This window comes from Leptonychotes weddellii, chromosome 7 (genome assembly GCF_054177405.1).
Source record: "Leptonychotes weddellii isolate Sample4059 chromosome 7, ASM5417740v2, whole genome shotgun sequence".
Lineage (NCBI taxonomy): Eukaryota > Metazoa > Chordata > Mammalia > Carnivora > Phocidae > Leptonychotes > Leptonychotes weddellii.
Genome location: NC_138375.1, coordinates 25840791 through 25856628, shown reverse-complemented (window position 1 = coordinate 25856628; position 15838 = coordinate 25840791). Strand labels below are relative to the sequence as shown.

Here is a 15838-nt window from a genome sequence, read left to right as displayed (position 1 = left end):
CCCACACAGCCCTGAATGGAGGGGAAGGTGCTCTTGCCATCTCCCAGTGAGAGCCCTAGATACGTGGAGGGAGGCAAGGCGCAGATGGCCTTCAAGCGCAAAGGATGGCTAGTGGTTGGCTGGAGGTGACAAGTGGAATTGATGGAAAAAGTTCCAACTGAAAAACAAGGCCTCCCCCACCCCGCCCCTCCTGGCCTGTTACTGCCTCCAGCACACCAGGACTTTCCATGAGCAGCTCACCGTGCAAACCTGAAGGTGTGCCCCCAAACCAACAAAGGCATCAACGACTCCTGGCGGCCATGTGCCGCCTGCTTCCACGAGCCAGGCACCGCACCGGCATCTTCGGATTTCATCCTCATCACTGCCCTGTCTGGAACATACTATGACCTCCACTGTATATGTGGCGGGGTGGACCGAGGCTCAGAAGTGTCAAGTATGTCCCCCGGTCACAGAGTGCTAAGTGGCAGAGATGGGGTTCACACTGAGGTCGAATACCGCTCTCCCTATTGCACTCAGCGCCCAGCCCCCTCCCCCCACCCCCGGTGTGGGGAGTGGCCAGGCCCTCATGCAGCCCCCTGCAGCCCCCTTCACTTCTAGTGCATCAGATGCAGAGTCAGAATCCAATAAGCGCATGAATACAGAAAGTTTTCTGAGGTGGGTAAGGTTACACCTCCAGGAGACTCCTCCCTTCCACTGTGAAATGAACACCCTAATATTCATAAAAATACGAAGATACCTAGTTTGCTTTCTGCTCCTACATTTTTCCTAGTTTTTAGTTTCACTAGGCCCAAATGAATAAATAAATAACTCTCCCCTTCTTCCACACATATACCAAGAGGGGTGAAAAATACTTACGCTAGGTGATACCACCTCTTACAAACACTGGAGACCTTTAGGAGTTCAGGGAGGCACAGACAGGAAAAGATCCCTAAGAGCAGCTCGTCTGGAAGTGAGTCCCATGAAACACCTTTAAGGGAAAAAAAAAAGTGTTTTCTCATCACCATTCTCTTACCCAATCAAGTCTACTCAGTCTTTTCATGCTCGTCAAGGGTACACAATATTGAACTTAAAAGGGGAATTTAACATGAATCGAATGACTCATCCCACAATTGTTTTTCTGTTCACTCATGGTCTCTGTACCCAGGGGTAAGCACCACACTTTCTCAGCAAAGGAGAAAAGACAAAACCAAGAATACTTTTTCATACCGTTTTTGTCTTCAGCACCTGCCGGCCAACCTTAGGCAAGGCCCATATTAACAGTGGTACACACCAAGTCCCCACCCCCTCAGAGAGCGTTCAACGATGTCCAAGGTATGATGCCTCTGGTCACTAAGAAATGCCTTGTTTCTCTCAGAAGTGGATTTGGTGGTGGATTTATTGAGTAGTGTAGTGACCTTATCTAAAAGGCAAATGAAGTTTCTTCCTCCTCCTTTCAGATTTATAGAAAGCACTCAGAAGTCAACTTGCCTACAAGTGCAATATCCAAAGGGTGCTTTCATGTACCTCTCCACTTACTATGGTGCCATGAAGCACTTTAGGTGTTGAGGAGAGAGCAGGAAATAAGACAGACAAAGCACTTTAGCTTCATAGAGCTTACATTCTGGTGGGAGGAAATAATCACACATAAAAAAACAAGTAAGTTACATGATATGTAAAAACTGGATTATTGCTATGCAGAAAAATTAAGCAGGGTAAAGGAGAGGATAGGAAGTACAGGGGCCAGTGTTCAGAAACTCAACAAAGAGGTCAAGGAAGGTCTTACCGAGACAGTGATCACCGAGCAAAGGCTCGAACAAAGTGAGGGAGCCAGCCCTATGAGTACCCAGGGTGTGTTCTAGATACAGGGAACAGCATGTCTGTTTTGAGGAACAGCAAGGCCAGTGCAGAAGAAGAGCGAGGAGAGGGGTGATAGAGGATGATGAGGTAGAGAAGTGAGAGGGGCCGGGTCATGCAGGACTTTCTACATCATGATGAGGACTCTGGCTGTGATGCTCAACATCATGAGGAACCACTAGAGGGTTCTGAGCATAGAAAGTTCTAAAAGCACTGCTCGGGCTCCTGTGTTAAAAATAAAAAACTGGAGGGGGAAAAAAGGTAGATACATTAAGGTCAGTTTTGTCTTATAAAAGCAATTTCTAAATAGAATTCTTACGTATGAGCATACAGAATAACCTACAAGAACAGGACAACAGGACAATGGCCAAGAAGGAAATGAGTATGAAGCAAAGCAGCTGAATGCTTACATTAGTTCAGTAACTCATCTTCCCAGTCTCCCTCTGCCCCCAATCGCTCTTGTACACCAAGCCTAGTGCTATCCTCTCCCCTCTGTGACGGTTCACTTCACGTGTCAATCTGACTGAGTCAAGGGGTGCTCAGAGGTTTAGTTCAACAGTATTCTGGGTGTGTCTGTGAGAGGTTCCTGCATGAGATGAACATTTGAGTCCACCAACTGAGAAATGCAGATTCCCTTCCCCAATGAGAGTGGATCTCATCCAATCCAAGGCTGATGAGAACAAAAGGCTGATGAAGGGAGAACATGTCCCATGGAAGTACAAAGATTATTTAAAAATTTGAGCTGGGACATGGATCTCCTCCTGCCTTCAGAGCTGGACTGGAACTTAACCATCTGCTCTTCTGGTTCCCAGGCCTTCGGACTGCAGATGCTGGGACTTTTCAGCTTCCATAACCGGATGAGCCAGTTCCTTATAATAAATCTGCCTACGTCCCCTACTTGTTCGGCGTCTCTGGAGATCCCTGATTGCTAACACACCGTCCCTCCCCATCTAAAAGGTGTCAGCATTTACTGCACAGGTACACCGTGCCAGGCTCTGCAGAGAACTTGATGGAGAAAAGCTGCCTCGGGTTAGTATTCTCGGGCAATCTTTCTAAAACAATCATGCCCTTCCGTCAATTAGAACCTTTCAGTGGTGCCCCCAAATATGTAGCCTGAAGTCCAAACTGCTAGGCATGAAATTCAAAGCTTTCATGTCAGGGCCCCACTCATTTTTCTCGGGTCATTATGTAGAGATATGTTCCAGCCATTTGGACCTACGTGTAATTCTCAGAATGAGTTGTTCTGTGCCACATCTCAGTAGCCCTGTACACACTGTGCCTGCCCCCAACTGCTACTGATTTAAAATCAAGTTGCTATTAAAGCCCTGATGCCTATGGAAGGCTTCCCGTGACATCACCAAGAACAAGTCACTTTTTTTTTAACCACAATTTTATTATTTACTTACTTATCTGTTTAGCCCCTGCCCCTGCTGGGCCCTGAGTTCTGGAGAGCAAAAAAATGATTTTTTTTTTTTTTTAAATAATCTTTGTACTTCCATGAACTAGCTCAATGTCTGATACATTCGTCCATGCATATATTTATTGAACATGTAGTCTATGCAGGTGTCTGTTCTACGAAGATGCATAAGGGATGGCCAGCTCAGAGTTTGAGAAACAAACAGGAAATTTCAGTAAAGTATCATAATGGGCTGCAACAGGGTTCATGGTGCTGTGCTGGGTGTGGTGGTAGAGCAGTGATCAGGGAAGCCTTCCTGGAGGAAGTGGCCTCTACTGAAAAATGAGGAGGTACACAGCTGCTCAATGAATGACTACCCACCCTCTCTGGAAGACAAAATGAATCACTGTAGCCCTGAAACGAGGGGTAAACAGATAAAGGCAGATCATCCCTGCTGACCCTGGACCATGACCTGGGGAGGCAAGCTGGAGAGGACCCGGAAGCTTCTCCGTGTGGCAGCAACCCTCCGTCACCACCACAAGGCTCCTCCAAGCTCAGCATGGGCAGAGGACAGAGGCTCTCAAACAGGGCTCCTGCTCCGCCTCCCAAACTGGAAAAAAGCTGATAGTGTTTTCTAAGTTTTCCTTCCATTAATTCTTCTTAACTCCCTGACCTCTGTCGCCTCTTGCCCTGTAGATCAGATTCTAGCAGTTCATTTGGCAAAAGATGACACACTTAGTTATTCTGAATCTAGTAGGCTGAGACTGCACTACGACCCGTCAGCTCATCGGGACACCAGGTGCTTGGCCTCCCCGAGTGCAAGAACTGCGGGAACGCACCTCTGGTGCCCAAGTTTACAAAGCTTGGGCATGTTACTTAATCCCTCGGGCTTGGTTTCCTCATCTGCAGGAACTCGAATAAAGGGATTGATTTTGCAAAGTAGTTCCCTATGAAGACTAAATAATGTAAGGGAAGAGATCACGCAGCAGAGTCAAACTTCCTTTCTCCTTCTTGACTCGTTTTTCTCGTTTTGCCTTTTGTGAGGACCTTTTCTTTCCAATGCTGTTTGGAATTTTCACCTGTTTGAAAACACACCAGGTTTTAATAGGGTTTGGACAAGGGCTACGTGGTGTGATTTACTGAGAGCCCCAAACAGCGCTCTATCTAAGTTTGGGATCCCCAGAAGCAGAGCTGGAGGACCTGAATTCAAATAGTTTATTTGGTAAGTAATCCCAGGAAGAACTGGAAAGTGAAGAGATATGGAAGGGAAGGAAGCCAGCGCGGGGTATGTTAATAAGCAGGTTATGGCCATGGCCAAGTGGAGTTCAAGTCTGCTGGGGACTCCAGGAGACCCTACAGCTCCTGCCCTAGAGCTGTCCCAGCTGAGGGCACAGGGGCTGGGGTATTAATCCACCAACGCCTGTCAGTCACTGGGTGGGGGCTTCAGGGAGCGGGGCAGACATGTTACCTCCCCACACGCCTGCCCAGAGAGGTGTCAAGCAGGCACATCTGCATGCAGGAGAAAGCCTTTGGCATATAAAGGAGCGCTGAGCTCCAAGGGGCTCTCGATGGGCTGCCACGCATCTACTAAAGACGGTGGGAAAGGAAATTAGGGAGACTTCTTGTGAAGGGCAGGGTGGGAGAAATAAATTAATGAATTTAGTGTTTATTTTATTGGGAACACATAAGAAATCAGAAACAACTGGAACAATATGAGCTAGGTAATGATAAGGCTTGAAGGAAAACTAGTCAGAGCAACGAAGGCAGAGGTTTGCAGAGGACGCCGAAGCCGGGCACTGAAGCCAGGCCAGTAATACTGCTAGAATGAGGAGGGCCTTGCACTGCAGCTTCTACCTTCATCTGTCCAACTCCTACTCATTCATCCTTCAGATCTCAGCTTAAACGTCACCCTCTCCGAGGAGCACTCCCAGGTCACCATCGCAGCCCCCAGACCCAGACTGGCAGACCCAGTACACAGCGCTATACCCGGCCCCTAGGCAATCAATAAATCTTTGCTGGATGCATTATACCTTTTACTTTCCCTTCATGCCGTTTGTGAATGTGCTAATTTTGTATTTGTGTGACTGGTTCACCTCTGCTAGCCAAGTAACTAGTACACACCCAGTGCCTAGGGGAGGGCCTGGCAATGAATATCAGAAAGTGCTCAGCTGGTATTTCACAAAGGAATGACTGACACCCAGAGGAAGCATTCTGGCTTTAACGCAGAGACAGGCAAGACTGCTGCTGCCTCTGAAGACCAGTTAGGCTCCTCATCTGTAAAATGAGAAGGCTGGCCTATGGCTCCGCTTCAATAAACATTCCTGGGTGCCGAATAAACACAGCAGTGCTGGGAGCTGCGTGTAAGCCACAGTCCCAGCCCCGCTTGGGAGACAAACTAATCAACAAACACATAAGCTCGCATTTAAAAACTGCTGTTTACTGAAAGCATTTATTCAAGCACATGGACTCGAAACACAGCAACCCTGCGTATTCAGTATATGTCATTTTACCCATGAGGAAATTGGTCTCAGGAGAGTTAAGTAACCCCACCAAGGTGATATTAACTGTGGGGCGGCAGAGCCAGGAGGCAAAGTTGGGGCTGCCCTGTCTGAGCATGCCAAAAGCCCACGCCCTGAGGTGCAGGCGTAGACACAAGAGGTAGATGTTTGGAGGCTGGTCAGGTAGCGGAGGGCACTGTACCTGCAAAGGAATGACACGGCACTGCTGGGTGTCCAGGGAACGAGGCTGAGGCTGGAGACCAAAACCCAGTGCACAAAGGTAATGTCCCCAGGTCAGTATACGAGTTGTCTGTGAGATGGGGGAAGGGCTTCAGAAGAAGATGCAACCGTGCAAAAGAGACAAGGTCACACAACCAAATAAGTGGCAGGGTGGGGATTCAACCCTACGTCTGACTCCAAATGATTCCCTTTCGACCACAGGCTGCTCTAACATTCTACGCTCTCCCCTGTCCTGAGTTCTTGATGTTCTACAAGGTTAGGGAAGGTTGAGAATTACACCTGACTTGCTATGGAAAAAGAACTCAATCAGGGCGAGGGAGGGAGGGCAGGCAGGAAGAGGGAGTAAAACAAAGATGCTGAGAGCTATCAAGTGGGCTTCCAAAGGGAATCAACAATGGCCGAGACAATGCATGGCCTCAGCTGGCAGCCAAGTGCCCAGGGCTCCCTCAGTCTGGCCAGAGGACACTGACTGCAGGGCCCCTGGCTGGAGAGCTGAAGCCTGAGACTGGCCGCTGTCCAAGCAGATGGAGCAGAAGTCTGTCCTCTAGCTCCAGTGGCTGGCATCCAGGCTGGTGATATGCTTAATCTAATTTTACTTGCCATATTGAATTCTCAAAACATCAACCATCTGTTTCCTGGATTCCTAACTACTCTGCTGTCTGGTCTGTTTGCCCGAGCGGATGCGAGAGTCCAGAGCAGGTCTTTCCTCCACTCGCCTCTTCTAAACCCCCCAAGGCTGCACACCAGCGCCGAGCAGTAAAGGAAACAATTATTCAAGCCCACAGTGGCCACTCTTCAACTGCATGAAGGCAGTTAAACATACTTCAGAGCCACAAACGGGGCGAAAACTGGCCAGATTCACAAAGCTGCTGGTCGTCATCCTTGGCCACTGTCATTTCCACTTCTCCCTCACGTGCAACCCCAGCTGTCCACGTCTGTCACCTCACCGCTGCCCATGCCTCAAATCCTCTGGGGAGAGCAGCTTAGGGAAGAGTTTTCTATGCATGAGATCTTCGCAAGTCTAGGTTACTCATCTTACTTGGCTTATGTATTTCTTGGACTATCACCTACACTCAGATTCAAGTTAAAATTCCAAATCTTAATCATAAACAAAACTCTTAAAACTGCTTCTCTCCTTAAACATGGATCAACAAATGATACTTGAAGAACAAGCGGGCACTGGTGCTCACACTTACGGTTTTTTAGTGTTTAAGGGTGGGGGCTCACGTTATGTTTGCTTGTGCTAGCCTGTTTGAAGTATTAACAACCTATGCTTCCTTTCTGGGAAACCGCAAACGTTCTGCCATGCTGGGATGAGTTTTCCTTCCTCTGCCCACAAATCATAAGAACACTAGACCATATGAACTTGGTATTTTTGGTTTTTGTTTTGGCTAAGTGGGCAAAACTTAAAAAAGCAAAACACAGCAAAACAAAAACAGGGTCCTCAACGACCCTTCAGTCCAACCCTCTGTTTCCGTAAGAGACTTGCTCAACCCTGAAATGTGGGAACAGCAGTGGAGAAACCATGGAAATTGCGATTTAGAGAACAAGGTATAATATACACGCTCTACATGAGATCTGAGAGCCAGGCTTTTGTCTGTTATGGGCACTGCTGTATTCTTACTCTCTAGAATGTGCAATAAATACTTGTTGAATGAATAAATGAAAGGAAGCTATAGGGCAAAGAAAAGATGCCTCAAAGGGCCCCATAAATATGGCTCTTACAGAGCTGAGCTTTGGGAGCTGTGGGCTAAGATTCATTGGTGAGTCATGAATCAATTTGGTTTGAGCAGCACTGTTTGGAAAGAATGGAATGGAACAGAATAGGAAATTATCTTAGTAAGGGGAAATACAGTTTTGTGAAATTACTGTTTCCGGCACACACCCAGGATTACAACGTAAAATACATTTATTACTGGCTTAAAGAAAAAAATTAGAGGAAAAATGTTTGCCTGGGGACATTAAAAAGCAGATTCCCAGGCTCAAGACATGACTTCTTGAATCAGAATCTCAGGAATTTTGCACTTTGAGCAAGTTCCTTCAGGGATATCAGCAGACATTAAACTTCAGAGTCTCCACTCTGAGAACCATTGCAGCGTCTGGGAATGTCAAGTAGTTTAACAGCCATGGAAAAGCTAATCAACAAATTAGTTCGACAGTGTTTTCCTGGCCCTCTTGTTTGTGGGGGGTGGGGGATGGGGAGAAAAGGGACCAAGACAGGCATTTAATGACCACAACGAATAAAATACAGTTGTCCTCTTTGTGCCTATTATTAACCTCACGACTAGGCCACTTACTGCCAACTCCTTCCATATACTCACCCCGAGGGCCACAAAGACCTGTCCTCATACGGGTTTGCCACACAGTTTTTAACTTCCAAAATAAAACGATGACAAGGATTTAGTCACCAGACAGATGTGTGTGTCTGGCATGGGGCCTGCAGGGAGACTGCTGAGTGAAGAACCAGGAAAAACTCACAGCCCAGGGCCTCTGTCATCAGATCGCTACATAAAGCAGGTGTGGCCTCTTCTACCCTAATCCTGGCAGAGCTCTTGGCCACCTGTCTTGACAACTGCAGACAAACTCCCCGGAACGATGATCCAGATACACTGGAAGCCCAGGCTCCTGGAGGCCCACTGGGAATCCTCTAGCCCAGCTGTCCCTCCTCCTGCATCAGTGAATCTACTTCCCCACACCCCACACCAATTAACCAATCCATGTTGTGTGTAATATCACGCACATACGATGTATACAATTAGTTTCCTTCTCTGCCTCTCTCTTAGGTAGTAACAAACATAAAAACTTTTTTTTTTTCCCCTCTTCTCACTTCAGACATATGTATTTGAGGGCAATTTTATATACAATTAGTTTCCTTCTCTGCCTCTCTCTTAGGTAGTAACAAACATAAAAACTTTTTTTTTTTCCCCTCTTCTCACTTCAGACATATGTATTTGAGGGCAATTTTAATCTAGACTCACTGACTGGACCATTTCCAGATCTTTCTTTCTGCAGAGCCTCCACTTGTGCTGAGAGGAGGAAGACTGTCCACGTCCCCTGGGAATCACCTGGAAGTCCTTCTGTACCTGGGAAGCCGCACCTGCCTCAATTTGGCACAAGGGGTTCCCCTCCTCTGGCCTCCTAGAGCACTTACTACCTGAACTGCTCATCAGATGCTAGTGTTTTAGCTGCCATCTTCTGCTGTGAGCTCCTCTTAGTGTGTATTATCTCTTCTCCTCAACTTGACTAGCAATTTCCTACAAGCCAGGAACCATACCTTCATCTTCTGTAGTGCCTTGCTTAAAAAATGACTTTTTTATTTATACAGCTCTCTCTGGGTATGACTGTGGAAGGACACACAGGAATCATGCTCAACATGTAAAAGTAATCGGCACTGGACAAATTAATCAAAATCTGCTCATCTTAGCAGAAAGCGTCGTTCACCACATTTGGTTGGTCAAGCACCAAATTGCTAGGGCTGCACTCGAGACACTAAAAATAACATTAACATTAAATTTTGAGAAAAAAAAAATTCTACACTAACAAGGTCCGGCTAACAGGATTAAGGACAAAAGAAAAAGTGAAGTGGCTTCAAAATGAGTGTCAGAAATTTTGACCAAATTAACTGGGGTTACTTATCACATGTTACGTGCACGCAGCATGCTAAGTTTTATGTGCACTCTTTCACTTAATCTTCACACCAACCTATGAAGTGAGTATTATTATTCCATTTCACAAAGAAACAAAGGCACAGAGAGCTCAAATAACTTCCCAAGGCTGGTAAACAGCAGAATTAGGATGTAAAGTCAGATCTGTCTGACTTCACAAACCCTTATTGCCTTTCTAATTAATTCACCCCTTCTTGATGTAGATTTCTAGACCATAATCTGTAGGTTCTCTTTCCTAATGAAAGTCAAAACCCCAAAACAACAGATTTTTTTTTTTTTTTTAAGCAAAGCAACCAACCAACCCTTCTTCAAAGAAAGTCAGATGGGAGCACACTTATCACTACTCCCACACCTCTTAATAAATCTCTAAACTTCTAGGCCTGACCACCCCCCCCCACAGTTTAATCCCAACACATCAGCGTGTCCTTTTGTTTTTTTTAAATATTTTATTTATTCATTTGAGACACAGAGACAGAAAGAGCATGAGCATAGGGAGAAGCATAGGGAGAGGGAGAAGCAGGCTCCCCTCTGAGCCAGGAGCCCGATATGGGGCTCGATCCCAGGACGCGGGGATCAAGACCCGAGCCGAAGGCAGATGCTTAACCGTCTGAGCCACCCAGGCGCCCCTCGGTGTGTCCTTTTAAAAGGTCACATCACAAGTCTGTTCAACACCACCTCTAGCCCTATCTCCCACTACTCTCCCCTTTGCTCATTCCACATATGGCTTCCTTCTTCCTTAAGCAAACATGACATGCTTCTGCCCTAGGGTTTTTGCACTGACTTTGTCCTCTGCTTGGAGCCCTCTTCTTCAAGATATTTGCATGGCACATTCCTCACACTTCCTTTATGCCTTTGCTTAAAAAGCTCGTGTCTAAGTGAGGCCTTCCCTCAATACCCTATTTAAAGTTGCAATCCATCTTCCCACCCCAGGACTTCAGTCCCTCATGCCTTGTTCTATATATGATTTTGGCCACAACATTTATCACCTTCTAATATACTACATTTATTATGTAGTTGTTTATGTTCATTGCATCTACTCTCTCGAACAGAAATTTTACGAGGGCAGGAATGTTTATTACGTTCATTGCATCTACTCTCTCGAACAGAAATTTTACGAGGGCAGGAATGTTTAGGTTTTGTTTGCTGCCTTATCCCCAACACCTAAAACAATGCCCCCCCACATAGCATGTGCTCAGCAAATATTTGCGGGATTGTTTTAAATGACTTACTGGCAAGAAAAACTGATAACCCAAGTCACTGCACTGTGTTTACCCTATGGCTTTTTGTACCCTTGGGGTTCTGCTCCACTCTGGGAGGCACTCATTGACCTGTTTGAGAAGCCTGGGGATGGGGAGCTATCAAAGAGGGAAATGATACGGTGAGTTCTACATTTCAGTCAGTCCGCTCTAGCTCTGGGGGTGGATCTGTGGAGGATAAGACTGGAATTATGAGTCCATTCCAATATTCAGGCAAGAGATAGTGAGAGTTTGAAAAACACCTAGGAGACAAAAGGGAAAGATTCAATGATTGGTTGGATGCTGGAGGATGGTGGGAAGGGACTGACTGACTGAACAGATAATGCTGCCAGTAATGGAGACAGAGCATACCAGAAAAATCCCACTTGGGAGGTCCCTGGGGATATAAGTCCCTACACTCAGTTTAACATTCACTTTATTAGTCCTTTGACAAATAACTAAAGCAATTATGGCAACAAACTCAATCAAGGTTATAGATCAGCAGAATATAAACAACAACAACAAAAAAAATCCTACAAGATTATTGCTTATGTCCCCATTTATCAGTGGCACCGAGCTGGCCTTTGTACATGCAGATTCCCTTCAAAGGAAAGAGGCAGGAATGTCTTCTGGGTTAAAATTTCACATGGGTTAAAAGTCAATTGTGCACCAGAAAATATATACCTACCAAGATTCCTGTAGATTTCAGTGACCAGTTGTCCCATTTCTTTGAAAAACGACTTCAGAAGTAGGCAATTTTAAAAGCGTGCCATCCTAAAGATCGCTAAACAAAGATTACCAATAAAATACTTCAATCCGCCTCTTATGTGACCGACAGTTTTACCCTCATACCTTACCTGGAAAGTTGTCTCGATTTAGCTTAGGTCTGCGGACTATCACAAAGTCCTTGTCATTCCCCTTGCTTTTCAGCCGTTTTCGGGGAGGGCTCTGAGGGTGGGCCAGGTTTGAGAGCAGTTCCTGGGGGATATTCTCACTGTCCACCTCCTCCTTCTCCAGGGCAGAGACCCCCATGCCCGACAGCAGTTCAGATGTCTTGCTAGAATCCCATCCCCACGTGAAGCTGGTGGTAACGTTGCTACTCTGGTCGGGAATCTCCTGGAGGTGTTTCCTGCAGAAATGCACAACAGCCCCTGCTTCTTTCAAAAACACCCGTGAATAATTCAAAGATAGGCCTAAATGAAACTGCAAGTTATGCAATGCAGAGAACTTTCATAGTGTCTCATAGAATTGCTTTTAAATGCCGGCGGCAAGTTTCTAAGAAGGAAAGAGAAAATAACAGAAAACCAAAAGGGCTTTTTGATTTACGATCACGGAGAAGGCCTCAAGAATGTCTTAAAGTGGAGGGAACAGACAAGCGGGAGAGCACAACGATGGAAAACAGTAGCAGGAAAGCTCAATAAGGGAAGGCAAATAAAACCGCACGCTTATCACCGCACTAAAGCATCCAGCCATCCACTCTTTCCCAAAGAAGGAGCTAAGCAAGTATTCACTTTACAGCATTTGTAACAATATTAGCAAGTAGCAATATTCGCGGCCTAAAAAAACTGAGACCGTTCATTCACTCTCTGCCCCCTTTTGCAATCGGGTTACCTGTGCATGGCGTCCACGGGTTCTGGAGTTTTAAATGCGTACATTAATTGCAGAACTGCCCGCCTCCGGGATTCCCGCTTTGGCGCGCGGCGGCTCACGGCCTGCAGCTCCGACCCCCAGCAGCAAGACCCGCGAACTCTAGCAACGTTCCATCCTCGCCGCGCGCGCAGGGCTCTTCTACTCGCTCTCCTCCGCCGCTGCCGTCTGCGGCCCCGCGGCCTGCTGGGAACCGTAGTTTCTGCTGTGCCTCGTAGTCCGGCCGGCTCTCCGATGCTTCCTTCCTTACTACTTCACCCGCCTTCGAGATACCCAGAACTCCCCGCGGCTGCGAGGCTGGGCTACCCACGGGGTAGGCGGGGAAGCGGAAGTGGGCGGTGCTCCGGCTGGCTGGGAAATGTCAGCCGCTTGACTGGGGACGGGTTTTCCTTACCCCAGAGCCTGCAGGCCTTGTAGTGATCGTCACCGCCGTCGCCTCGGACCGTAGGTCCCAGATTTGGACGGCTGTGGCGGACGCAGAGTTTCCCGGTCCTTCCAGATGCTGTCTGGCAAGATCGGACGGTGAGCCTTATGGGGAGAGCCTGAGGCACTTTGGGGTCTGGGGTCTGAGGCCGAGCGCAGGCGGAGATCGAGAGGACCTCGGAGACCCCGAGCAGCCGCCACCGCGGGCCTACGTTCCCGGCCACTGATAGGCGGTAGCCAGGTCCGCCGGCCAGGTGAGAGGTTGGGGGCCGCGGGCGTCACACTTGCTCTCCCTTCCGCCGGGAAGCTGCTTCCTCCATCGGGGGGAGAGTGACCCTTAGCACTGGGTCTATGCACAGGATCCTTTCCTCAACAATAAAATAGGCACTACCGCTTCGAGGCTTATCTCGAGAACACGCTTGGCCGTGAGGGTCAAGTCAGATAACGCTCGTGAAGGCGTTTTGTAAACTAAAGCGCAGTTCGAACGAGAGGCGGTGGTTTAATTTTAGGGGAGCAGGAGAACACCGTGGTTCCTGTGTGCGGTGGGAAAGCTGCGCATCCCCTTGCAGCCTTGACGAGTTTCAGAAATGCCAGCACGGGAACAAATAAGGTGACTATATGTTTGCAAAGGGCTTTTTAGCGCAACGCTAGGGGCCACCAACGAAGCCATTCGGTTGCTCGTGTTCAACGGGCCACGTCTGGTTGCGTCGCCGTGTAAAACCGAGCTGCTTTCAGCCTATCTCCGCCAAGAAGAGTTTGAAGGCGGTTAGAGGAGGGAGTGTGCCAAATTCTAAGGTAGGATGACCATGCGAAATCCATTGTGCACACTACACCATGACTGTGACCCCTGGAAAACAGTGGAAGAGAGAAGGGAAATAAATTCCAACCCTCATAAAAATGCAGAGGATTTATGAAGTTCAGAAGTAAGCAGACAAAAATATTAGAGTATTACTTCAGTATGCAGTATGACATACCTTAAAAAATAGTATGACATACCATTAAAAAACCGATTCGCTTTATGCTGGAATTAAACCTCTCTTGCCCGGGTATGTGCTGGTTTCAGGCTTGGTGCTTAGCCTGAAAAGTGACCACTTCTTGATTAAGGTATTCACGAATCTTTAGTTTTTTCTTGAAAATAAGTGAAATTGGTGTAAAGAAGGGATATGCTCATAACAAGTTGATTTAAACTAGGTGAAAATACTAGGCTGAATGTTCACAATTCATTAAACTGATATTATGGAAAATATTGTTAAATGCAAGTTACCTTTATGTTACTTTGGCTAAGGAGAAAGCAGTTGCCTTCCTTTGAAATCTACATCCTTTTCCTTAAAATTGCAACTCATTAGAGAACATAATTTTGTCTTTAAAAAAAGTTATAGTCTCTTTCAAGAAAGTAAAACAGAGGGAGTGTATACACTAATGGAGGAGAAAGAAACAAGGAAAAAATATTTTAAATGCTGTGATGAGAATGTAAACAAAGTTTTGAGATACAAAGTAGATCTTATAGATAGGAAGGTCTAATGGGATGATTTTAAATTTGAAGATGAGAAATATCCTGGTGGTAGGATTTAGTAAGTAGTTTCCTAGGAGCCAGGGAACATTTCTAGTTCTTAGAATACTTGAAATAGCTGAATTGGTGGACAGGAGGCCCTCTATAGAACTTCAAAGAAAGCCTGTCAACTTTGAAAATCAGTCTTCAAATTCTAGAATAGGTATTTTACTAACAGTTTGCCCTGGTAACAAAAATACTTTAGCTTGCTGAAATAATCAGTTTTTTTTCTTCATTATTCTAATCATGGGTGTTCGTTCTCTTTATATAGTAAATAAAAGTTTAAATTGGTACATGGGAGTCTGTTCGATATAAGGAATTGTGTCTATTGAAGAGATGAGATTATCAGCTACATAGATATTGCAGTCTGGTTTCTTTAAGAATTACACTGTGATTGCTACTGATATGGATTATTTTTTTTTCCTGGTTAATTTTATTTATTTAATCTTGCTCAGCGCACCCATGTCCCATTTGAGTGAGAGGTGTAACTAAATTTCTAAAACTAGAATTACTAGATCAGTATCTAGGACAGATGAATTACAATTTTTTTTTTTTTTTTAATCTCTGCAAATGACATTAGAGTGAGTAATTTTTAGTACTCTTTAGAAGCTTGAGGTAGAATACAAAGCGACTTTGTAAATTGGGAAAGTGTTTATTGTAAGAGACAAGATGGTCAATATTGTGAGGGCACAGGAGGGGCAAAAAAAGACTGGAAACTACATTTCACTGTAAGCTATGTGTATATTCAGTAGTATATTAGCGTTCTTTTTGAAAATCACATATGACAAAAGCGATTGTATTTAAATAGAAGAGTGATGTGCTTTTTTTCTTAGTTCCATCAAAGCATGAAATAAATCTTAAAGATTTCTTTAGGTTTTTTTAATGTTATTTAGCTTGGGGGAACAAAAGACCAAGAACGATTATATAGCAAGAAGTTTCTACCTGCCAATCAAATTTCAGAAGGATCCTTTCCCTCCATTATTTTTAAAGTAGATCTTTAGATCTCTGTAGTTTAATGCTGTCTGTGATGGACAGATTGGAGCAAGAACAGAAGGGTTCTTTCCCTATTCTAATTTGCTCTATGTTTGCTTTTCTACCTTTCCCACGTAAATTAGAGTCATATATTACCCTTAAGTAATATAGTAGTCTTACCTGGAAGGTGAAAAGACTTTGCTAAATTCTGTATTAAACATGACTTTTCTAGCATTCTATCTTGATATATCTAAAGGAATAATTAATAGAATGTTTCTAATTTGTTCACTGTAAAAACCAAACAAAAGAAATTATTTAAACAATTTAAATAGCATTAAGAAAGTATGTCTGGATTTGAAAAAAGACTGTGTAGTATCCCA

The 15838-nt window shown here is 45.4% G+C and overlaps 2 protein-coding genes across 6 annotated transcripts in view; one reads left to right on the top strand and one right to left on the bottom strand.

Moving 5' to 3' along the window:
- Positions 1 to 12684, bottom strand: part of SKP2 (S-phase kinase associated protein 2) — a 38516-nt gene extending 25832 nt beyond the window's left edge. The window contains exons 1-3 of the mRNA XM_081826000.1: positions 12479 to 12684; positions 11725 to 11996; positions 856 to 967 (exon numbers count right to left, since the gene is read on the bottom strand). Coding sequence (XP_081682126.1) covers positions 856 to 967; positions 11725 to 11996; positions 12479 to 12522 — 428 coding nt within the window. The 5' untranslated portion in view covers positions 12523 to 12684. The remainder of the gene's footprint in view (positions 1 to 855; positions 968 to 11724; positions 11997 to 12478) is intronic.
- Positions 12685 to 12840: 156 nt separating this feature from the next.
- Positions 12841 to 15838, top strand: part of LMBRD2 (LMBR1 domain containing 2) — a 44709-nt gene continuing 41711 nt past the window's right edge. For 2 of the 5 annotated variants that reach the window (XM_081825998.1, XM_081825996.1), the window contains exon 1: positions 12841 to 13191. The gene's annotated coding sequence lies outside the window, so the exon portion shown is untranslated. The remainder of the gene's footprint in view (positions 13192 to 15838) is intronic. The other 3 variants (XM_081825995.1, XM_081825994.1, XM_081825997.1) reach the window with 3 other exon arrangements.